This window comes from Octopus bimaculoides, chromosome 29, assembly GCF_046866305.1.
Source record: "Octopus bimaculoides isolate indiv1 chromosome 29, ASM4686630v1, whole genome shotgun sequence".
Taxonomy (NCBI): Eukaryota; Metazoa; Mollusca; class Cephalopoda; order Octopoda; family Octopodidae; genus Octopus; species Octopus bimaculoides.
In genome coordinates this window covers 18,939,459-18,964,615 of record NC_142956.1, presented here as the reverse complement: position 1 = coordinate 18,964,615, position 25,157 = coordinate 18,939,459, and the positions used below count along the sequence as shown (strand labels likewise).

General features: G+C 40.7%; 1 protein-coding gene across 10 annotated transcripts in view; it reads left to right on the top strand.

Moving 5' to 3' along the window:
* Positions 1 to 277: 277 nt before the first annotated feature.
* Positions 278 to 25,157, top strand: part of LOC106882146 (uncharacterized) — a 27,280-nt gene continuing 2,400 nt past the window's right edge. The window contains exons 1-10 of one of the 10 annotated variants that reach the window (XM_089345091.1): positions 278 to 646; positions 1,836 to 1,871; positions 13,670 to 13,715; positions 15,431 to 15,469; positions 16,712 to 16,960; positions 18,033 to 18,071; positions 18,222 to 18,470; positions 20,586 to 20,624; positions 22,232 to 22,480; positions 24,460 to 25,157. The exon at positions 24,460 to 25,157 is cut by the window's right edge and continues 2,400 nt beyond it. In XM_089345091.1, the coding sequence (XP_089201217.1) occupies positions 13,673 to 13,715; positions 15,431 to 15,469; positions 16,712 to 16,960; positions 18,033 to 18,071; positions 18,222 to 18,470; positions 20,586 to 20,624; positions 22,232 to 22,480; positions 24,460 to 24,647 (1,095 nt within the window). In that variant the 5' untranslated portion in view covers positions 278 to 646; positions 1,836 to 1,871; positions 13,670 to 13,672 and the 3' untranslated portion in view covers positions 24,648 to 25,157. The other 9 variants (XM_089345090.1, XM_089345089.1, XM_089345087.1 and 6 more) reach the window with 9 other exon arrangements.

Genomic DNA, 25,157 nt, shown 5'->3' with positions numbered 1-25,157 from the left:
AAAAATCTCAATTTCAGAATTTCGATCCCCCCCCCCCGTTTTTATATAGATCCACAGGGTAAACCTAACCCTAACTCAAACCCTAACCCTAACCCTGACCCTAACCCTAACACTAGTTTTGTGAGATTTGGTTGTTATTTCTAGCATGTAAATAGCCTGCTTGGTGGGGGGGGGGATTGAAATTTTTCAAAAATTTTTTTTTCAGAATCGGAATCTCCATAGCCTAACACGTGGGATTCCGTAAAAAAAATTAATAAATAATGGGGGGGGGGGGGAAGGTTCAGATTACATATAGTCCATCTCTACCGAAACGTTTACTTTGGAATTTACTTCTATTGAGAAAAAAAAATCGTGTGCATGTTATTTTTAACCTAAGTTTTCTTATGATGGCTTCTCATTTCTGTGTATTACTTTATTAGAAATCTACGGATGCACATACGCACATAATAGAGAAAAATGAAACAATTATGGACGACTTGCTCCGAAACACCACCGAGTGGGGAACACTTCTCAAAAATAACCTGCAGTTGTTTCCTTAAAAATTCCTACATACTCGAAATGTACATACATCAAAGTATATTTGTAGAAAATTTCACGAAAAAATATTAATTTTCCTGGAAGTTAAGAATTTAAGTGGACTCTGTTGGAATTTCCGAAAATTGTCCCCCACCCCCATTCCAAAACACTTTCACCGGAAATTGTATATTTGGATTCTACATAGTAAATACTATATGCATAGAAAATTTCATTAAAAAATATTCATTTTTCTGAAAGTTATGACCTCCCAAAGTCTGGGGGGTAAAACCCTGTAGTTATGCCTATTTTAGCTATTTTTTGTTTGTTTTGTTTTTTATGTGTACATGGTAGTCTCATTTTCATAAAGTGTGCTCTGCAGTCCATGCTATGTAATTGGAAATCTCAGCGCTTTATGGGTTAAGACGAGGAAATATATTTTCCCAATGATGTTATCGCTTCGAAATAATTACTGTAACATCGAGAGGTTGACATAATTCTATTATTTACATTATTATCAACACCATAACAGCCTTAAAGTAAATCTTTGTCAACTTACCGTATTATGATATAAACGAGTCAGTGACCGGCTATAAATCACACTAATTAGTAATTTAATTGCAGTGTTGTATAAGTTATTTCCCTTGATGTAATTCGTTTATTCAATTCTTCGATAAATGGCCTTACTGACTTGTTCGTTTCGTTCCAGTCTTTTTCTTTGTCCCATTTCAAATTTTCATATGATTGTTTTAACAAAGTCTACTTAACATTATTCCTACCTCTATACTCCACTCTGGTGGAGGCGCGCAATGGCCCAGTGGTTAGGGCAGCGGACTCGCGGTTTCGATTCCCAGACCGGACTTTGTGTTTATTGAGCGAAAACACCTAAAAGCTCCGGCAGGGGATGGTGGCGAACCCTGCTGTACTCTTCCACCTCAACTTTCTCTCTCTTTCTTCCTGTTGTGCCTGTAATTCAAAGGGTCAGCCTTGTCACACTGTGTCATGCTGAATATCCCCGAGAATTACGTTAAGGGTACACGTGTCTGTGGAGTGCTCAGCCACTTGCACGTTAATTTCACGAGCAGGCTGTTCCGTTGATCGGATCAACTGGAACCCTCGACGTCGTGCCAACAAACTCCACTCTGATTTAACGATAACTGCTCCTCTATTCCATTTCGTAATCCTCACACGTCTTCTTGGGACTCCCTCTTTCACAGGTTTCAGCCACTTTCAATGATCAGCACTTCTTTATACAGCTGTCCTTATTCATACACAGCACACATCCAAACCAGCGTAATCTGTTGTGTAAGCGTAATCTGTTGTGTAAGGGAGGGAGAGAGGAGATAAAGTGAGAGAAGGTATGTTTTTTTCTTTTTGCTTGGTGTTTGCTTTTTTTCTTTGTCCTACAGCCACTGTTTGCATTGCGAACTCGCGCGCTTTCTCTCTATCTCTTTCGCGTCCTTTCCCAATTCCCTAACACATTTTTTGCGGGAACTGCCGAATTGATGTAAATGAAGGCACGAAGTCGAGTACTTGTATCGAAGGATAACCAAACAAAAGTCACGACTAGCTAACACGGATGTTCGAGTGCGAGCACTGGGAACTCTCTTCTTGAATAGTACCAATTAATTCCGCTCACTAACAATACACTGGATTCTGTTCGATTCATTCAAAGTTACAGATTTAATTAACATTTTGAACGTAAGAGATTCTGCCACTCGACCGCCTTTAGAAACGAACCCTTCCGTTACTGTATTTCTTTTGAGATGCTCTGTGTTTCTTTCAATTAATCTTAAATATAACGGTACCCCATGAAGGGGTCTTTGTGACTTCTAAGAAGAAATTTTAGAAATACTACTTTATTTGTGTGTAATCTGTATGGTTAAAATTTCATTAACATAAAAAATATATGAATTTTCATGGTGGTTATGGCCGTTATGCCTTGAATATAATTTCTAAATTTCATAAAGATCCATTCAGTACTTTTTACGTAGTTTTGGATAAAAAAAACAAATGACTAATGTGTGCGTTTTTGTGTATGTGTGTGTGTGTGAGTGTATATATGCATAGATATCTGTATGCATGTATATATGTGTACATATTACATGTACATCTATATATACATCTACACATATGTATACATATACATGTATGCATATAGATCTATATCTCTATATATATCTATACATATACGTGTACATATACGTCTATATGTATACATATACATCTCTCTCTCTGAAACCATTAAAGTGAAAGTATCTGTCATTATATTATCGAAATTTGATTGTTTCAGTTAGTGGAATAGTTTAATTTTTAAAGTGAAAGTATTTGACATGAGTGCTTGTGTTTCACTTTTGACACGTAATACTTAAATAGTGGAGGAGATATTATGGAGTGCTTTTGTTTCACTTTTGACACGTAATACTTAAATAGTGGAGGAGATATTATGTTGCTGTGGGCTCGAACTATGCAAGAAGTTAAACATTTTTTTTGACTAAAACACAACCCGGACCCTAAGTAAGGTACGTGTAAAATTTGAATGAAATTGGTTGTGTAGTTCTCGAGTTTTAGGGAAACACACACATACACACACACACACACACACACACACACACACACACAGACAGACAGACACACATTCTCATTTATATATATATAGATTTACAGCCTTTTGTTACTGTATTTCTGTTGAGATGTTCTGTGTTTCTTTCAATTAATTTTAAATATAACAACGAATTTAGTAAAATAACTTAGTTATCTTTCAGCTAGTGTTAGGAACATGAATTGTGTGGTGAGGTTGAAGCCTCGGAAATTTCACCCCCACTCCCATTGATCTTCTTACCCGAACGAAAAAAATGGGGAGGGGCCACCCCTCCACACCAAAAAGTCCGTGTCAACTGGAACCCTCGTCGTCATAAGCGACGGAGTGCCAACAACAACAAAAAATCGTGCAGATAAAAAGATCAGTGGGGGTGGGGATATTTCCGAGGCCTGCACCTCATCCCAAAATGTCAGTATATTTGCGTTGGCACAGATACCGTGTTTTTAACTGATTATTTCAATGCTCCTCCTGTTGTTAGAACACAGACTTTTGGCCCAGGTTGCCTTATTGTACCCCACAACCCACCACTATGTACCTCCATTTTGGACAACCATATTTATATTCTTTTCTAATCTAGGCACAAAGCCTGAAATTAGATCGACCCCAGTACACAACTGGTACTTAATTTATTGACCCTGAAAGAATGAAAGGCAAAGTTGACCTCGGCGGAATTTGAACTCAGAACATAAAGGCAGACGAAATACCACTAGGCATTTCACCCGGCATGCTAACGTTTCTGCCAGCCCACCGCCTTTATATTGACTATTTTTCCAGTATGAATTATATTCTACTTATATCTACATCTTTTAAATTTTAAATTAAAAGTCTATAGAGATGTGAAATCTATATTCACTGGTATTGAGACCAAAATTAGTCAATGTAATTTAAATTTCAACTAAATTAGTCGAGTTGTTAGCTAATTGAAACACTGTTTGCTTTGTCATGAGGGAAAAAGTAATTCAATACAATACTAGTGTTGATTGTGGTGGTGGTAGTAGTAATAGTATTATCATATTTCCATCCGGTTACTATGATGCTTGTATTAATAAATTGTTTATTCATCTGATAGACACTAGGCGCTTGTTTGCAATAAATAATGTGGTTGTTAAGTAGTAACTAGGCACTCATTCTCTGGGCCTTTCTACTTACATTACTGTGTATCGCTGTGAGAGATTACATAACAAACAATCAGCTTAATGTGAATTGGGTTGTCCAGAAAGTTAGAACACAGTTCATGCCGGTTTTTAAAGGGAAGAAAAAGGTCAATAAATACTTGCCATTACATTTTTAATCAACCAAATATGAACCATTTTGTTGCACAATGCGTCTCCATCTTTCCTTTAACTTGAAAATACCCTCTTCCCAGAATTGAGGTGGTTTCATGGCAAATAAGTTGAAAAGGTAAGCTACTATAAATCGTCACAAACTTTCTGGACAACCCAATACATTGAGTTTGTTGATTTTTTTCAGAAACATGAGTCAGTTGAAGATCTGACAGTTTTTGATAATGATAGACATATTGCCCCTCCATGTTTTGAAGATAAACAATGGGTGAACATTAGTCATTCAATTATTACTCAAAATAACCAGATTGCAGGATACAAATGAAATAGCAAAATCACTAAGATGATAACATTTGATAAGTCCACTTCTGGATGATATCAAATTCAATGATAATCCTATCTATATAGGTTGAAGGCAGTTAAACACACTAACCTTTACAACCAATATGCATCAGCTATTGTTATTATGTAAAAATAACCTGACGAAGAATAAATATCAATAAATTGACTTCTTTGTCAGACAATTTACTACTGTGCAGTGAATGGGAAAATGGACATTTATATTTCAATAATATTGATTAAATACATTTGCCAGTGAACGTAATGAATAAAATAAACACAGGCGCAGGCATAACTGTACATGTAGGCATAGGTGTGGCTGTGTAGTAACACGATTGCTTGCCAACCATATCGTTCTGGCTTCATTTGCACTGTGAAGTGTCTTCTATTATTGCCTAAAGTTTAATTTTCCACCATCAGCATAAATACTATCCCATCTTTAACAAATCATTGGTGAAAATCTCCTACTTCACTACACCTAATTTGTGATCCATAATTGCCTCCTCAAACAAGCGAAAACTCCAACACCAGTTCTCTGAACATCTAAACTCTTACACTGCACCCCCAAATTAACCCACACTGAAAATATTACTCTGTGAGGAATGTTGCGAAACAGCTGTAATGCAACCTAAAAACATCAAGTGGTTAAATAAATATATTCATTCTCATACCTCTTGACTGTTTATTTTCTTCACAGACACACACACACACAAACACACACACACACACAGCCCAATAGATATACAGATAGATAGATGGATGGATAGATGGATAGATAGATAGGTAGGTAGATAGAAATAGATAGATAGATAGATAGATAGGTAGGTAGAGAGATACATTTCTTTTATTAGCCACACAGGGCTCAACAAAGATGGGACAAATACAATGAAGAGCTTTTCTTTTTGGGCGGGGGGAAGGAAAGAGAAAAAAAAGAGAAAGGGGTGTGTCGATCAAAAGGGATTGTAGGAAGGAAAAAAGGGGGCAGTTCGATCAAAAGGGATCGAGAGAAAAGAAAAAAAAAGCGATAGATAGATAAATAGATAGACAGATAGATAGATAGATAGATAAACAGGATGTCAAACATTCCTCCTGCGCAACGCTCAGTAACCCCACTCAATCAGATAATACTAGATTCAAGCCATCATCCTACAAGCCTACCTACACAACAAACAAGAGCTGGAATACCACCACCAAATAAATTATTCAAATACAGTTCTTCCCCTCACCTCAAACAATGAACCACTCAATCTCAGTGTCATTAAACTTCAAGTTACAGGAAAGCTTGCAAGGCAGGAAAGCTTGCAAGTGACAGTTTTCTCAACCATAACTGCTGGCAGACTTTCTGTCTACGTAGAAATGTAGCCTACAAGTGGCGTGTTATAACATCATGTTCCCACCATGCAAGGGTTTATATTGGCAGCACAGATTTCAAGTACACTTGAACTCTTTCTCCAATCTAAACTCTAAATTATCAACCACTTGAGCAACTTATATACACAACCTTCAATCTAAAAATACTCCATATACCCTATCCTGGTGCATACAATGCAAACATCAACAGTGACTGAAACAAATGAAAGAATAATAGAATAAAAGAATATTAAAAAAAAACGTAGTTATATTATTTCTCAGAATAAAAGAAATCTTTGGATTTGTTTAAAGTACAAGAACAGACCAAAGTACATGTAGATAGATAATAGATAAATCGATAGATAGATAGAGGGATAGATGGATAAATAGATAATTAGGTAGATAGATGGATAGGTAGGTAGATAGATCGATAGAAAGATAGATAGATACATTTCTTTTATTAGCCACACAGGGCTCAACGAAGATGGGACAAATACAATGTAGAGCTTTTCTTTTTGGGAGGGGGAAGGAAGGAAAAAAAAAAAAAAAAAAAAAAAAAAATTGGTGGTGTCGATCAAAAGGGATCGTAGGAAGGGAAAAAGGGGGAAGTTCGATCAAAAGGGATCGAAAAAAAAAGAAAAGGAAAGGCCGATCAATAGGGATCGTGTATCACACAGTAATGTTCTCGTGTAAAAAGAGGGGAGGACAGTTTAGGTTTAGCCGTGGAAGGAAAAGACCACGGTAACCTTGGTCAATATTCTCATTGAAGAAACTATAACAGTAAGTGACTCTCTTTTGCCTTTTTGTTTTATTTTATTTTTTTTCTTGTTCATAGGGTTATGCTCAAGATGGCTCCGTCGTTCACACGTGCCATCCTTGCTACATTCACCCATCTTTTTTTGAAGCATTCACTAGACAAGACTTCCCTTTCTACTCTCAACTTCCTCTTCAGGTGATACTTGAAGAAGTTGATGAGAGATTGCCCAGAGAGGAAAGTCTTTGTCTCTAGACCTTTCAGACGCGTCCACCATACACATTCTTTCGCCATAGCCACAAGTACGATGAAAATAGCTCTTCCTTCCCGTTTAAAGGAAGGAGGCGCGACAATATTCACGATAGACTCGGCTGATAGACCGACTCGTCCCACACGCGATAGCAGTTGTTCGACGTAAGCCCACAGCTCGGAAATGGTGGGACACTGTACGAGTGCGTGCAGAACGGTTTCGTCGCTCTGCCGGCATCTCGGACAGGTCGGCCCCGTGTTTCTCGAGCCATGCCTGTAGAGCTTATCCCGAACGGGTAGTGCTTCTCGATAGCACTGCCAGGCCAGGGATCTCTGGAAGTTGTCCATAGGTCCCGGCCCGAAGGTCGTCTTAAACAGGCGGGTCAGGTATTCCTCGTCGACGCCCAGGTTCGCCCCGAGATCGTCGTCGTACCTTCCCTCCACTAATCCACTATAGAATGCGTTAGTTGTGATGCAGTCGCTCAAGGTTGACCCGGGTTGTTGGAGTTGCCGAAGAGCAGCGCGACACTCGCGGTGCCATTCGCCCTTCCTCGGCCTCTTCTTGATCCATGACTGCAGTTCGGTCATGGAGACGAGCTGCGGGAAAGCGCGCCGCACAAACGGTGACCACACCTGTTCACCGCTGTCTACGTAGAGCCGGAGATGTCGCAGTCTCAGCGCGTGTCTGCGCATCATCAACCACGGCATGCCCAGTCCTCCTTTTAACGGGTGTTGGCAGCAAACGGATCGCCTAACCATCGGAACGCTTCCTTTCCACAAGAAGCGGAAGAGGATGCGCTCCAGTTTGGTGATGGTAGGGTCGGGACAAGGAACGACGGTCAGGCGGTAGTAGATGACGGACGCGATGTACGTGTTCGCCACCTCCGCCCGACCTTTCAGGGAAAGCTTCCTCTCGGCCCATTGCCAGGCTAGAGTGGCCACCCTTCTCGTTATCTCGTCCCAGTTCTTCTCCGTTTGGAGGTCTGGACCAAACCAGACCCCGAGCATCTCAACCGGACCGTCAGTCCAACGTCCCACGACGGAGGCGCTACTTGACGGCATGGGGTTGCTTCTCCAGGTGCCGAGCCGCAAGCCCACTGACTTATCCCGGTTGATTTTTGCTCCCGTTACCGCTTCGTAGTCTCTCAGTGTCTCGCCGACAAGCTCGATGTGCTTTTGGCTAGACACTATGACGGTGACGTCGTCCGCGTATGCCGACACGCTCGTCCCGCATCCCAACTCTCGCGGGATGCCCCTCAGCGTCGCCAGCTTCCGCAGTAGTGGCTCGAGAGTCAACACGTACAGAAGCGACGAGAGGGGGCATCCCTGACGGACCGAACGTGCAATGTCGAAGGGTCTTGATAGATGCCCATTGACGCGAACTACCGAACGGATGCCTCTGTACAAGGCAGCCATCCAGCCGCGGAAAATGGGACCGAAGCCGGCTGCTATGAGGACAGCCTCCAAGTATTGATGGTCTACCCTATCGAAAGCTTTCGATTGATCTAAATTGATCAGGGCCCCACCCATGCCAGGTTCCTTAACTACCCTCTCTATGATGTAGCGCATCAGATGGAGGTTGTCATGGATGCTCCTGCCCGGCACCGCGCACGTTTGCGCCTTGCCGATCAGTTTCTCGATGACAAGCGCCAACCGCTTGGCTAACACCTTGGCCAAAATTTTCAAGTCTGCATTGAGCAGAGTGATGGGCCTAAAGTTATCTATGACGTCCCCCTTGTTTGGATCTTTCTTCAGCAGCGTTACGGCTCCTCGACTCACAAAACCAGGAATGCTCCCGTTTTGCTGCCAGTTGCAGTACACCGCCACCAAGACGTCTCCAAACAAGTCTGGCTTACAGTTGTAAAGCTCGTAGGGCAGACCATCCAAACCCGGAGATTTGTCCCTCGAGCATCCCGCCATCGCGTCCCTCACTTCCGCCGCCGTGATGGCACCTTCGCAGCACTCCGCCTCTCTTGCCGAGAGTCGTGGCAGGCTGTGCAGGTAGGCACTGAAGTCCACCCTGCGTTCTCGCTCGCCATTCGTCCCAAACAGTCGAGCAAAGTGCCGCTGAAAGGCCTCACACATTTTGCTTGGCTCGAGCAGTTCGCGCCCCTGTTCGTCCACCAGAGACCGAATGGTGGCTTTGTTGCCCTGTTGCGCTTCCGCCACCCGGGCCTCTCGTGCGGCTCCAACACCTTCGTTTCTTAGAGCACGCATCCTAGCCCTGACAACGCACCCTTCGTGTTTGGCGTTGAAGTGTTGGTCAAGGGCCAACCTCGCCGCCAAAACGTCGGATGCGATGCCACTTCTAATTGCCTCTTCTAGCTTCTTAACTAGTTCACCCTCTACTCTGTTTCTGTCTATGGCTAGTGCTTTGCTATACCTAACCGCTTCCGCTTTTATTGCTCTCTTGAGGGCAAACCACCATTTGTTATTGATGATGGCTCCTGTCAAAGCCCTCTTTACTAACGTGCTAATCCGGTCTCTGAAAACTGGTCTCGACGGGAAAGACGCGTTTAGTTTCCAGTAACCGGAGCCCTGCCTATGTGTCTTATCTAAGTCTAGCGTACACGTCACAAGTTTGTGATCCGTGTAGCTGACTATGTGAAATTGTGGACACCCTATGCTATCTCTATCTACTCTCCTACACAGTATTCTATCTAGATACGATCTCGACGACCCGATGCGGTTTGTCCATGTCCACATTGGCGCATTCGGGTAATCGAGTCGGTACCTGTCAGACAGTTGAAAGCGTCTGAGCAGGTCTTTGAGGCATTTGCATCCCCGTCTATTCCTATCTCTGCCCACATAGTCTAGATGCGTGTCCAAGGTAGCATTCCAATCCCCCACTAAAAGTAAAGGACGAGACGTTCCTAGGAATACTTCTAGACGTCGAAAGAAATCCGGCCTACCTGTTAAAGGTGGTGCGTATACTGATATGAGTCGAAAAGCACACCCATCGCTGCCATCGACATCCAGAACAACCAATCTACCCTCCGGGTCTATGAATACTGTCTTTACTTCGAGATCCAGACTCTTGCGAAAGAGTACCGCCGTGCCACTACCGCCCATTCTCGGCAGACAGGGAGAAAAATAAATGTTAAACTGAAAGATAGATAGATAGATAGATAGATAGATAGACATATTGGGTCATCATTTATTCAACACCAAACTTATTACTTCTTAGTCTGATGCAACTTATCAAGTACAGAAAATCTCCACATCACCTAGTCCCTTGTCATTTCCTCACAGAGGCCCAGCATTCAAAGATGCTTTCTCGAGGGGATCATTACATGCAGTAGATAGCATTTGTTAACTAGGAGACCATTAAAAAAGAAGTAAAAAACCAGAATGGTACGCAGTCTTACTAAAGGAGATAATATTGAAGTTATCTAGAAATATAATGTTATCAGATACACCAATGCTTGTTATATAAAATATTTGTTTTCAACAAATGCCTTTTTGAGACTAATACAATTAGTCTTTTGTATCTGGATAGGAAATTATCTCTCTTCGAGAGAATAGTAAACAACAGAACCACTTACGATGTTCCTATTTTTTATGAATATGTCTTTGTTTAATTAAGTGATTCACTTAAGAGAATGACTCACCACAGATCTGATACTCATATGGTTTTATTTCCTGTGTGTATATATTGGTGTTTAGTCAAACCATGACTTGCTGAGAATTCCTGACCACAGATATCACAGTGATATGGTTCATCTCATGTAATAAAGATGTTTATGCATAGTTCAGGTGTCTGTATGAGAGAATGATTTATCATTCACATCACAGTGATATGATTTCTCTTACATATGATTGGTCACAGGCATCACACTGATGGCTGCTCCACTAGCACATTGCTAGTGGAGCAGCCATGCTTACACTGTAAAGCCAGAAAGAAAAATGGCACGATGAGGCTTAAGCTTTGATCACATGACCACAGTAGTACCAACTATAAGCCCACGGGTGCAGAAGGCAGTGCCAAAATGCATAGTTAAGTTACGTTTATGAGAAATATTTACCACAGATATCACAGTTATATATGACTTCTCTTCTGTATGAATATATCAGTAAAAATTAACACTTCCTTCTCCAAGCTTAGATTCAAACCCGGCTCTAAGGATTCTCGTTCATCGAAACCGCCACGATCATCAGGTGTGAAAAACGGTTTTCTTTGTCCTGTCAGAAAATGATAAATCCTCTCCCTTTGACCTACAACCTCAGCCATGTCAGGCGAAGTTTAAATTGGCAGGAGCTGCCCTATTTAGGCACAATCTCTGCTGCAGTATGTCTGTCCTTTTAGCTACCACAGCAGTTATAAAATACTGTGGTCGACAGAGAGATGGACAGAGAGGCACTGGACGCAGACAGGCAGAGAACGAGAGAAATGTTCAAACGAAGGATCATGGCTGACTACTTTCTCAGATAGCGGAGGCGCAATGGCCCAGTGGTTAGGGCAGCGGACTCGCGGTCATAGGATCGCAGTTTCGATTCCCAGACTGGGTGTTGTGAGTGTTTATTGAGTGAAAACACCTAAAACTCCACGAGGCTCCAGCAGGGGATGGTGGCGAACCCTGCTGTACTCTTCCACCACAACTTTCTCTCACTCTTACTTCCTGTTTCTGTTGTGCCTGTAATTCAAAGGGTCAGCCTTGTCACACTCTGTGTCACGCTGAATATCCCCGAGAACTACGTTAAGGGTACACGTGTCTGTGGAGTGCTCAGCCACTTGCATAGGATCGCGGTTTCGATTCCCAGACCGGGTGTTGTGAGTGTTTATTGAGCGAAAACACCTAAAACTCCACGAGGCTCCGGCAGGGGATGGTGGCGAAACCTGCTGTACTCTTTCACCACAACTTTCTCTCTTTTGCTGAACCGCTAAGTTACGGGGACGTAAACACGCCAGCATCGGTTGTCAGTCGATGTTGCGGGGACAAACACAGACACACAAACACACACACATATATACATATATATATGTATATACATATATATACGACGGGCTTCTTTCAGTTTCCGTCTACCAAATCCACTCACAAGGCTTTGGTCGGCCCGAGGCTATAGTAGAAGACACTTGCCCAAGGTGCCATGCAGTGGGACTGAACCCAGAACCATGTGGCTGGTAAGCAAGCTACTTACCACACAGCCGCTCCTGCGCCTATATATATACATATATATATATATGTATATATATATATATATATATATATACGACGGGCTTCTTTCAGTTTCCGTCTACCAAATCCACTCACAAGGCTTTGGTCGGCCCGAGGCTATAGTAGAAGACCCTTGCCCAAGGTGCCACACAGTGGGATTGAACCCGGAACCATGTGGTTGGTAAGCTACTTACCACACAGCCGCTCCTATGCCTTCAGTTATTTCTGTATAGTTCTCTCAGATTCGTTTCACGCACGCTGCTGTCATTCTTCTGTTATCGTGCTCTGCCCAGAAGTTCTTTTCTTTCCTGCTAACCAGCTTTCCATGCTAGCATGGGTTGGACGATTTGACTGAGGACTGGTGAAACCAGATGGCTACACCAGGCTCCAATCTGATTTGGCAGAGTTTCTACAGCTGGATGCCCTTCCTAACGCCAAGCACTCTGAGAGTGTAGTGGGTGCTTTTACATGCAACTGGTACGAAGGCCAGTCAGGTGGTACTGGCATTGTGCAGAATATTCTCAACTCTCTCACAACAGAATTTAATGTGGTCTCATCCCATGCTTCAAGGTTTTCAATGATGTCTTCATAAAGGCTGACTATGGAATTACAATTTTCTTTTGTAGTAAAATGAGATGTGAGTAGTATTTCTATCTAGTTCCTGTAGCTTTGGAAAATCTTTTTTTAACTGTTATCTAACACATTAGCCCTTTTATGTGATTTCATAAAAAAAATGTACCATTTATTGTAGGAAAATAAGCTTACATAGGTGTGAAGGAACTAAACTTAGGACATAAGCACAACAATGAACAAAGGTTGCACGTTCGTATTTCTCTTTTACTTTTGATTGCAGCCCATTTAATTGTCCTACCATCGTAGCAACACCATCTTCGGTAAGTGCAATTAATTTGTTTCCACACTTCCACATTTCAATGCGTTTAAAGACATGTTCAGATAAAGCATTTGCTGAATGATCTGCACTAATGTCAGTAACTGGTACTTAATTTATCAACCCCAAAAAGATGAAAGGCAAAGTCGACCTCGGCGGAATTTGAACTCAGAATGTAACGGCAGACGAAATACCGCTAAGCATTTCACCTGGCGTGCTAACGATTGTGCCAACTCACCGCCTTTGCACATCTCTTCTTGTCGTTAGATCCCCTGTCCTTGTTTGTTTACCACAGACCTTATTGTAGCATCTACACCACATTGGGTTCCTACCAAGCGAGCCCACCCAGCAACATTGTGACACCCTTGTGCCCCAGTGCACGTACTTTAGTCCGGACCCTACAATCTTCGTGTTTGGCTTTGAGGTATCGGTCTGGCATGCTAACAATTATCCTCCAAGTAAATATTAATGGTTCCTTATATCAGTCATGCTCTGGCAGTCAGCTCTTATTTTGTAAGTTTTTTTTTACAGATCATGGACATGCTACAGTTTTTCTGTGTGTTTACATTGCGTTTTTGTAAGTTTACTTTTATTTTTGTTTTTTTAAAATTCTTTTTCATTAACATTAGAAATAATGAATTTCTAAATCTCTCAGTGAGACTTAAGCAGCAGTGATGTGTTAGAGCAGCTGTATACTGCCAACTTAACGAGACAGTCCCAATAAGGGAATATACTACTGCTGTTTAGCCCTAGGAAGCGAGACCACTTCCTATTAGGCCTGGACACATTTCCTGTGCCCTTATCCTTACGAAGGGGAGACAAACTCCTCCACCCAGCCTAGCCTGAGTGCAGGCTAAGCTGGGTGGGGGAGTTTGTCTCCCCCTGGCAAACATAAGGACACAGGAAATGTGTCAAGGCCTAATAGGAAGTGGTCTGGCTTCCTAGTGCTAGACAGCAGTAGTATATTCCCTTATTGGGACTGTCTCGTTAAGTTGGCAGTATACAGCTGCCCTTCATTAACATTATTTTTCTAAAAATAATTGTGTCACATATAATTTACATTAACTTAATGAATAAATTTTTTTCCTGCTAGTTTTTCATCTTTGTTTTTATAAATGTTTTGTGTTATTTATTGGGCTTAAACCAATATGGCTACAATCATATTACGACAGAGCTTGTATCATCATCATCATCATCATCATTGTTTTGACTTCAGACTCATTCTTTGGTGGCGTCAGTGATAAAAACACAAATATACGAAATGTCTAAGCTGTAAATCTTGATCAGCTTCAAAAATTGTTTAGGTGCAGGAGTGGGTGTGGGGTAAGAACCCTAACCCTAACCCCCTCCCACCCACACAAGTGTCACCTGTGCCTGGAACCAGACCATGTCAAGAAGAACTGCCCCCGGGGCCGAGGTAGGGCCCTGGAGCAGGGGAAAAAAGATGTACTCTCGGCCCTCCCCCATTGGCAGAGGAGACAGAGGAAGTTGTGGAGGCGGAAGTCGTGGAGGCAGAAGTCGTGGAGGTGGAAGCCTCCACGAAAAGAAAAAGAAAGGTGAGCAACAACGGTTGCTCACCAGTTGAAACAGAGGTTGTGGGGGGAGGTGGAGGTCCCCTCGGGTGTGCCGAGGGAGGCCCGAACCCCCGAAACCGGTAAAAGGAAGAAAAGTAAAAAAACAAATGGGAGACGATCGGCGGAAGGTACTGTGCCGCTGACCGAACCCGCGACCCATCCGGTGGGAAGTGTGCCACCGGAGAAAGAGAACCTGCCAGCGGGAACGGTGCCGCTGACAGAAGACTGTTCTCCTTCTGAGGAGGAGGATATTATCCTCCTGTACATCAGGGGGAGGGAAGTGGGAAAGCTCCTGGATCGTGTATGTGGCCGGGAGAAATCCTTTTCTGTATGTACAACAGCAGCAAATGTGATCCTTATTGATTCACATTGTTTTGAATTAATTATTCATTATCTTCTAGTTTTGAGAATTTTTTGATGAAACTGTTTATTTTTAGGCTGACATTGTAGGGTAGGTGTAAGAGGCTAGATCTAGCCAGGTTCAACAAAAAAACAGGTAAAATATTTTGGCCAGACATGGCCAGTTTCAATGCTAAATGGTTAATGTTTGAACAGAGTAACACATGTTCAATCCCTTCTCTCAAACTGCCAATGTATATAATGCATAATTATATCTACAAATGTTAATTATTTAATTATTATAACATAAATAATAAACAATCCTGTTGATCAAATGTAAAATCTGAAAATCAAACATTTTCATTTTCATCTTTTACAGATTTGACGAATGCACAAATTTATAAAATTTTCCGAACTGGTAAATAGATTAACAAACCTTTTTCTCCTTTTAAACTAGATATTCTGTATCTTCAAATCTGTCTTCTATTTCTTTTTCTTAACCCATAGGTTTATTCACTGTTCCGTTTGTGTTGTTTGATTTCTTTAAATGTTTATTCCAACCGGGCATTTCACAAGAGCAGCTCAATCACCGATAGTGACTGTTCTTTAGATAAAGTTACAATTTTGAATCTGTCCAGAGTTATCTCTCTTTGGTGTTTCTCATTGAAGAAGGCTAAAGAGCCAGAAACGCTCATCGAGGACTGCACTACAGCAGCGGTTTTCAATAGGGATCAACATGGCCATTGGGTATCCGTACTCTCTTTTACTCTTTTACTTGTTTCAGTCATTTGACTGTGGCCATGCTGGTGCACTGCCTTTAGTCGAGCAAATCGACCCTGCGACTTATTCTTTGTAAGCCTAGTACTTACTCTATCGGTCTCTTTTGCCGAACCGCTAAGTGACGGGGACATAAGCACACCAGCATCGGTTGTCAAGCAATGCTAGGGGGACAAACACAGACACACACATCATCATCATCATCATTTAACGTCCGCTTTCCATGCTAGCATGGGTTGGACGATTTGACTGAGGACTGGTGAAACCGGATGGCAGCACCAGGCTCCAATCCGATTTGGCAGAGTTTCTACAGCTGGATGCCCTTCCTAACGCCAACCACGAAGGCCAGTCAGGCGGTACTGGCAACGGCCACGCTCAAAATGGTGTATTTTTTGTGCCACCCACACAAGAGCCAGTCCAGGGGCACTGGCAACGATCCCGCTCGAAAATCCTACGAAGGCCAGTCAGGCGGTACTGGCAACGGCCACGCTCAAAATGGTGTATTTTTTGTGCCACCCACACAAGAGCCAGTCCAGGGGCACTGGCAACGATCTCGCTCGGAAATGTGTAAAAATTGTCCAGGCTATTTGTTAGTCTCGAGACTGGGATATTATTATCTTGTTTGGAAACAGATGGAGGTTGGAGACAGGAAGAGCATCGTACTGTTGAGAATGAAAACTCTGATCCATTCAAGCGTAGAAAAGTAGGCATTATGACAATGATGATCTTTTACCTGTTTCAGTCATTAGACTGCAGCCATGCTGGAGCAACACCTCGAAGAAGTTTTAGCTGAATGAACCAACCCCAGTACTTATTCCGTTGGTTTCTTTTGCCAAACTGCTAAGCTGTAGGGACCTAATCTTACCTGATTTCTTTATTTTAGAAAATGTTGTCCTCAATGGAAATATTACTCTCCACTTTGAGGTACCAAATATGGAGAGACCTGTCACGTGGAGGTGTGGGACTCGGAAGTACAAGTGTGATGACACATGCTATAACGGTTATGAATTTAAAGTGACACAGAGTGCAAATTCTTCTTCTCTCTGGATCCGAAACGTAACTAAGGAACTTCTGTCTTGTACATGTTATGACAATAACCAAAACTCTGGAAAATTTGATTTGGAGCGAAACAGTAAGCAAATGATTTACAATAATAATAATAATGATAATAATAATAATAATAATAATGTGTGCCAATACACACAGATAGAGAAATTAAGGCCAATAGACCAGATATAGTTGTCAAAGATCATGAAGGAAAAAAATGCTTTCTAATTGATGTATCAATACCAGCAGATGACAACGTTTCCCTAAAAGAAATGGAGAAACTTTCAAAATACAAAGACCTGGAAATAGAGGTAACTCGAATGTGGAATCTAAAAACAGAAACAATTCCTATCATAGTAGGTGCCTTAGGTATAATAAAAGAATATTCAGACAAATACATAACAAAAACACCAGGACTTACAAATATATATAACATACAGAAAATTGCACTACTGGGCACTGCACACATCCTACGCAAAACACTTTCAATACAGTAACCATAAGAGCATCACAGCAAACCACAGCACATACCCAAGGCGCACAGAGCTGCGCTTGGTAGTGAAGTGAAAGCACGTTATAAAAATAAAACTACTGAACAATATTAATAATAATGATAATGATAATAATAATAATAATAATTACGCAAAACACTTTCAATACAGTAACCCTAAGAGCATCACAGCAAACCACAGCACATACCCAAGGCACACAGAGCTGTGCTCGGTAGTGAAGTGAAAGCACGCTATAAAAATAAAACTACTGAATAATAATAATAATAATAATGATGTTAATAATAATGATAATAATTGTCTTGGTATAAAAAGATGGGCTACAGCAAATATTCTGCTTAATACCAAAGATTTGCCTGTGTACCCTTATCAGAAGGGTGGGTATAATGGGGCTTCGTATATTTTACCCCAGTGTCACTTTGATGGCATGCATTGCTCTCTCACTCAATAATAATGATAATAATAATAATAGTTCTTTCTACATTGTTTTAAATTAATCATTCATCATCTTCTTTTGACATTTTAATGATATGATTGTTTATCTTTGGACTGGCATTGTAGAGGAGGTGTGACAGGCTGGACCTGGCTCCAACCATGTTGGTCAAATGTGAAATCTGAAAATCAAACATATTTCTTCAATTTTTATAGGTCTGACAAAAGCGGAAATTTATGAAATTATCCAAAATGGTAAATAAATTAAAGAAACCTTTTTTCTCCTTTTAAACTAGACACTGTAATTTCAATTCTGTCATCTGTTTCTTTCTCTTAGCTCATAGTTTTTATTCGCTGTTTTGTTTGTGTTTTGTGATTTCTTTAATTATTATAATTACATTTCAGATAATGGTACACTTGACGTAACTGCAACTTTACAGATTGAAATACCAAACATGAAAAGACCAACCATTTGGAAATACAACAATTATAAATATGAATGTGACCGGACATGCGCCAACAGCCCTGAATACAGAGTGACACAAAGTGGGAATGTTTCCACTTTTAGGATCCAAAGCGTAACTAAGGAACGTTTATCTTGGAAATTTGAGGACTACAACCTCAACTATGGAAAATTTGATTTGAAGATACACAGTAAGGAATTGATTTATAATAATGATGATGATGATGATGCTAATAATAATAATCCTTTCTATTATAAGCACAAGGTCTGAAATTGGGGGTGGGGGGGAGAAGGATAGTTGATTACATTGACCCCCAGGAATCAACTGGTACTTAATTTATCAACCCTGAAAGGATGAAAGGTCAAGTTGACCTCAGTGGAATTTGAACTCAGAACGTAATGACTGGCAAAATACCACTAAGCATTTCGTCCAGTGTGCTAACAATTCTGCCACTTTAATAATAATAATAATAATAATAATAATAATAATAATAGTCTTTAATTTACATTACGATTTTCCTTAGACACCCAGCTGCTTTGGTGACTTCTAGAATTTCTGTATGTTCCAATTCTTATTCTGTGTACCATAAACTCAATCATCCCAATGTACTTGATTTTTATATTTAAAAAAAAAAGGATTGACGTAACTCTTCACGAAGGTAAATAGTCAAGACGAAGAGTGCGATTTTAGATGTTTTATTCTTTCAACAACATTCCGACAGAACGTCTGTCTTTCTCAAGTTCAAACCAAAAGGTGATTGAAAATTCAAAATTTCAGAAACCAAACGTAAACTATGAACGTGAGTAACCAGCGTCCATACGTTGATGGAATGACATCATCAGTTTTTGTCAGTTTTTTAATAAACAGAAAGAAAGAAAGAAAACACGAAAACGATTAAGTGCCTTCCTGAATAACAGGATTACATATACAAGGGACTAGTGTGTATCATATCTTAACCAGATATTTTGAGCATCTCAGCAATGACTCCAATTGGACCAGAGTTGTTGTTGTTGGGACTCCGTCGCTCACGACGTCGAGGGTTCCAGTCGATCCGATCAACAGAACAGCCTGCTCGTGAAATTAAGTGGCTGAGCACTCCACAGACACGTGTACCCTTAACGTAGTTCTCGGTGAGATTCAGCGTGACATGGTGTGTGACAAGGCTGACCCTTTGAATTACAGGCACAACAGAAACAGGAAGAAAGAGTGAGAGAAAGTTGTGGTGGAAGAGTACAGCAGGGTTCACCACCATCCCCTGCCGGAGCCTCGTGGGGCTTTAGGTGTTTTCGCTCAATAAACACTCACAACGCCCAGTCTGGTAATCGAAACCGCAAGTCCGCTGCCCTAACCACTGGGCCATTGCGCCTCCATGGACCAGAGTATCTTAAGGATACCATCAGCTTGTTGTTTTGCACACTTCTTTTTCTTTGACTGAAACAAACTATAGAATCCTTTTACCATTAGCAAATAGTGATGAGATACACCTGTCATGCTGCTAGACAGACCAAAATAACTGTTATTCTCAACACAAAATAATCTCATAAACTGTTGAACTGTTTTATTGTAGTGGCCAGTGCCCCTGGACTGGCGCTTGTGCAGGTGGCACATAAAATACACCATTTTGAGCATGGCCGTTGCCAGTACCACCTGACTGGCCTTCGTGCTGGTGGCACGTAAAAGCATCCACTACACTTTCGGAGTGGTTGTTGTTAGGAAGGGCATCCAGCTGTAGAAACTCGGCCAAATCAGATTGGGGCCTGGTGTAGCCATCTGGTTTCACCAGTCCTCAGTCAAATTGTCCAACCCATGCTAGCATGGAAAGCGGACGTTAAACGATGATGATGATGATGATGATGACAATATACAGTTTTGTTTAATGGCAAATTCAAAGTTCCATGCATTCCTTCTACAAGGAGAAGTTGATCAGACAAAAATGACATGAAATACAGCAGAGTTTTACATTGTCCCAGTTAGAAAAAAAACTGGTTGCTTTTATTTCAATTTCATTCCTGTCAACTTTTTCCTGTACAAAGACTCTCTTCAGAAAATTGAATTTTCCACTCACCATGGCAATTTCACCGTATGCTTTCCATTCAATATAGTGAATATCAGACGTCTTTGCATTCTGTGAAGGCATTCAGCCACATGTTCAATGCCTTTACTCTAACTGCCACTATATATAATGTGTAATTCTATATGCAAGTCTTAATTATTATTATTTAATCATTGTAACATAAATTGCAATCAATCTTGTTGATCAAATGTAAAATCTGAAAATGAAAAGTTTTGTTTTCTTCTTTTACAGGTTTGACAAGAACAGAAATTTATAATATTACTCAAAGCGGTAAATGGATTGACAAACCTTTTTTCTTCCTTTTAAACTAGACACTATCTTTTCAATTCTACCTTCTATTTCTTTCTCTCAATTCTTAGTTTTTAGCCACTTTCTTTTGACTTTTTTCCAATTGGCTCAATTTTATTTTAAGATCACAAAAATATAACCATCATCACGTAATGGCCTCCTTCGATGCTGGCATCAATTGGATAATTATTAAGTATCCTTCAGGCTGCAGGACTTTGTAAAGCTCCAATGGTTGAGGAGAGGGAGATATAACTGAAGGCAGAGAAAAGATGTGACCGGTGAAGATTAGGGTGGGAAAGGAAGAGGAGATAAGGGAAATAAAAGAAGAAGATTTTCTGGCAGGGTGGGAGGGTAATAAATGGTAATGGAAAGAAAATGATGTGGAGTGATATGCGACGATTCTGCTTCCAAATGAATACAGCCCTTAAGTAACGCCATAGATAGAGGAGTGTTGGAGAACTGGGTGTTAAGAGAATGAGAAGTGGGGAATGCTTGAAGAGGCAGAATGGGTTACAAGGAATAAAAGAATGTATTTAGGACATCATCTTTTGTTGTGATGGTCAGGTCTTCTCAAGTATTGTGCTTTGTTAATCATCTCAGTCTTTTGCCATCTTCTCCATCCGGCTCAGCATTTTGAGATCAGCCTTCACCACTTTATCCCATGTCTTCCTGGGTCTCCCTCTTCAACAAGTTCTATCCACTTAAAGCACCTCTTTAAACAGCTGACCCCTTCCATACACATCACATGACCAAACCATTGCAGTCTTCTTTTCTGTTTCCTTTTTTGCTTAACGTTTCTCTTGATACCTTAACACTTTGTTTTGTATGTACACTGACATTGCACATCCAAAAGAACCTACTAACTTTATTCCTCTCTACTCTTTGTATGTCCTCTGCATTTAGGGTCCATGTCTCACTATAATGTAGCAGTGCTGTTCCTATACAAGCATCATACAATGTGCCTTTCACTCTGAGAGAACTTTTGTTGCCCAAACTCCTAGCTTCCTCAGAGACCACCATATTATGTCAAAAGCTTTCTCCAGGTCAATGAATACCAAATGCAATGATTTACTTTAAGCTAAATATATCTCTTGTAGTTGTTTTACTAAGAAGGTGGCAACAGTAGTCCTTCCTCACACAAAACCAAACTGCATCTCATCCAGGCTAATTATGTTTCTAATTAATTGGGTTTTAACTCTCCCTGTAACTTTCTCGACCTGGTCCACCAGTTTGGAGGTATCTTCTTCACACTTGTAACACCTGACTACAATGCTGCTACATCAGTTGTTGGTGTGACACCTTTCTGAACAACTTGATTTACAGTGACTGGGTTGTATCTTATTCAACACAGTCATGGTAAACAAAAGGCTCGTTTATATGGTGTCATTTGTTTCCAGTTCACTAGGTAAAACATGTCCAGGCACTTTGTTATTCAATAGACTGAGATATTAGGACAGGAAGAGCATCCAGTTGTACACAAAGTAAACTCTGCTCCCAAGCAAGGAAAAGTAGGTGTTAAAATGGCAATGATGATGAAATCTTTCATATGGAAAACCAATCAATAATATTGATTTATCTATTCATTTCAGGACCAGTTGCATTAGGAGGCAATGTTTCTCTTTATATAGACGTATACGATATGAAAAGAATTGTTGTCTGGAAAAATTACTATGGAAGATATGAATGTGATACGGCTTGCTATAATCATGGTAATTATGAAGTTACACAGAATGGTAATTCATCGAATCTTTTGATCCGAAATGTCACCAAAAAAGATTTGACTTGGCGTTTTTGTGACTTCTATCTCTGCTCTGAAAATTATACTTTAGAGACAAAAGGTAAGGAAATTACTTTTGCTAATAATAACAATAATAATTCTTTCCAATTTTGGCACAAGGTCAGCAATTTCATTTGGAAGAGGTTCCTCGATTACATTAATTTGGGTATATTTAGCTAGTGCGGAGGCGCAATGGCCCAGTGGTTAGTGCAGCGGACTCGCGGTCATAGGATCGCGGTTTCGATCCTATGACTGGGCGTTGTGAGTGTTTATTGAGCGAAAACACCTAAAGCTCCACGAGGCTCCGACAGGGGATGGTGGCGAACCCTGCTGTACTCTTCCACCACAACGTTCTTTCACTCTTTCTTCCTGTTTCTGTTGTGCCTGTAATTCAAAGGGGTCAGCCTTGTCACACTTTGTGTCACACTGAATATCCCCAAGAATTACGTTAAGGGTACATGTGTCTGTGGAGTGCTCAGCCACTTGCATGTTAATTTCACAAGCAGGTTGTTCTGTTGATCGGATCGACTGGAACCCTCAACGTCGTAAGCGACGGAGTGCCAGCAACAACAAATTTGGCTAGTATTAATTTCATCAACCCCAAAAGGATGAAAGGCAAAGCGGACCATAACAGTATTTGAACTCAGGAATGAAAGAATCAGAAGAAATTCCACTGAACATTTTTTTTGGTACAGCAACAATTCTGTCAGATATCCTCATCATCATAATGCCCAGATGCAGTACCAAGCAGTGGCTCTCATGGCTTCTGATCCTAACTGATTGGAAATGTTATCTTGTACATTGTTTTGTCTTGTCTTGGTATAAAAAGATGGGCTACAGCAAATATTCTGCTCAATACCACAGATTTGCTTGTCAGTTGTTTGACCTTAACCAGTTGAGCATGTCCTTTGGTGGCTGATGATATGTGCATCTCTGATCATGAGCAGAAGTAGTGGGGGAGCATCATAGCCATGTGTTGATAGGAATTCTTTTAGCTTCATTCTCAAGGATCATCTGTCTATTGAACTTTTTAATTGTTGTAGAAAGGATTGAATTCTCCAGTTTCTTATTAATAGCAAAATTTGACAGAAACCACTGTTTTTGCTAATGATGGACTGATCTGTTGACCTTCCATTTTTGTGTTAGAAAAAAGAAAGTCAATCCCCTTTGCTTATATTATATACCCTTCCAAATGATGGACTGATCTGTTGACCTTCCATTTTTGTGTTAGAAAAAAGAAAGTTATTCGCCTTTGCTACATAACCTTTCTACATGATAGACTGTGGTGAAGAGGAACATTTAATCATTTAGATATAATAGCCTGGGATACTGGTGTGTGTTAACCCTTTTCTTACCATGTTCCTGTTTAAATACACTGCCTTTGTTTTGATTAATTCTGAAAATAATTTAGTACAATAACCTTTTCGTTATTAAGGTCTTGTTTGGAACACAAGTTTACTTGAAACTTTGATGGAATTTTTTACTTTAGATCTTTTTAAAACAAGGAATTTGCACAATAGAATCGAAGGCAGTTTTGAACATGATGGTATCAAAAGGAATAAGCTTGGCAGAAAGCCTAGTACTTATGCTATCGGTCTCTTTTGCCGAACCGCTAAGTTACGGGGACCTAAACACACCAGCATCGGTTGTCAAGTGATGTTGGGGGGACAAACACAGACACACAAACACACACACACACACACACACACACACATATATATATATAAATATATATATATATATACACGACGGGCTTCTTTCAGTTTCTGTTTACCAAATCCACTCACAAGGCTTTGGTCGGCTCGAGGCTATAGTAGAAGACACTTGCCCAAAGTGCCACGCAGTGGGACTGAACCCGGAACCATGTGGTTGGTAAGCAAGCTACTTACCACACAGCCACTCCTGCGCCCTGGTATACATTAAAAAAAAACCCAACTAAATACTGTTTATAAATTAATAAAGGACTGAACCAGTGCGTGTGTTTATTACCAGCATAATGCCTCTCCCAAGGTTTAATTGACTATCTTTTACATTTTGCAGATAAAACTTATGAATTTGGAGTGGTCATGCCCATCTATGCCATAGTTATCCTTTCCATAGCTGGATTTGTAGTTCTCCTCCTCATAATCATCGGTGTCATATGCATATGGAAACCTTGCAAAAAGCCAGAAACTCGCAGTGATCAGTGCATGCCTCCTTTGATGCCCCAGAAGCCACCGGTGACATAAGGATGGTATATTTTGTGATTTCTTTTTTTTTTTGTCTTTTGTTTTTCGTAATTATAAGCAAAAAGTAACTAAAGTAACTATAAAAAAAACGTGCCTCCAGAGGTAGAGGCACAGTGGCTGTTATCAGCCATCTGTTTTGAAATGGAGGAAGACAATATTTTAGAGATTGCTGTCCTTGATCAGCAAAACTGAGCTGGTAAAAAACTCGAAATCCTGTTGCAAATTGATCAAGAATCGATAAATAACCTACCAGCAAATATCGAACTAGCAGAAGGACACAAGTTGTATATAGTGGTGGAGGGCAGGAGGCCACGATGCTACTTATGCAACATTAAGACACATTTAAAATCTCATTGTCCAACTGCTGCCAAAAACAAAGAACAGCAACAACAAAAACAACCCCTACCAAAACCTGCAAAAAACCCCTACCGAAACCTGCAAAAAACCCCTACCGAAACCTGCAAAAAACCCCTACCAAAACCTGCAAAAAACCCCTACCGAAACCTGCAA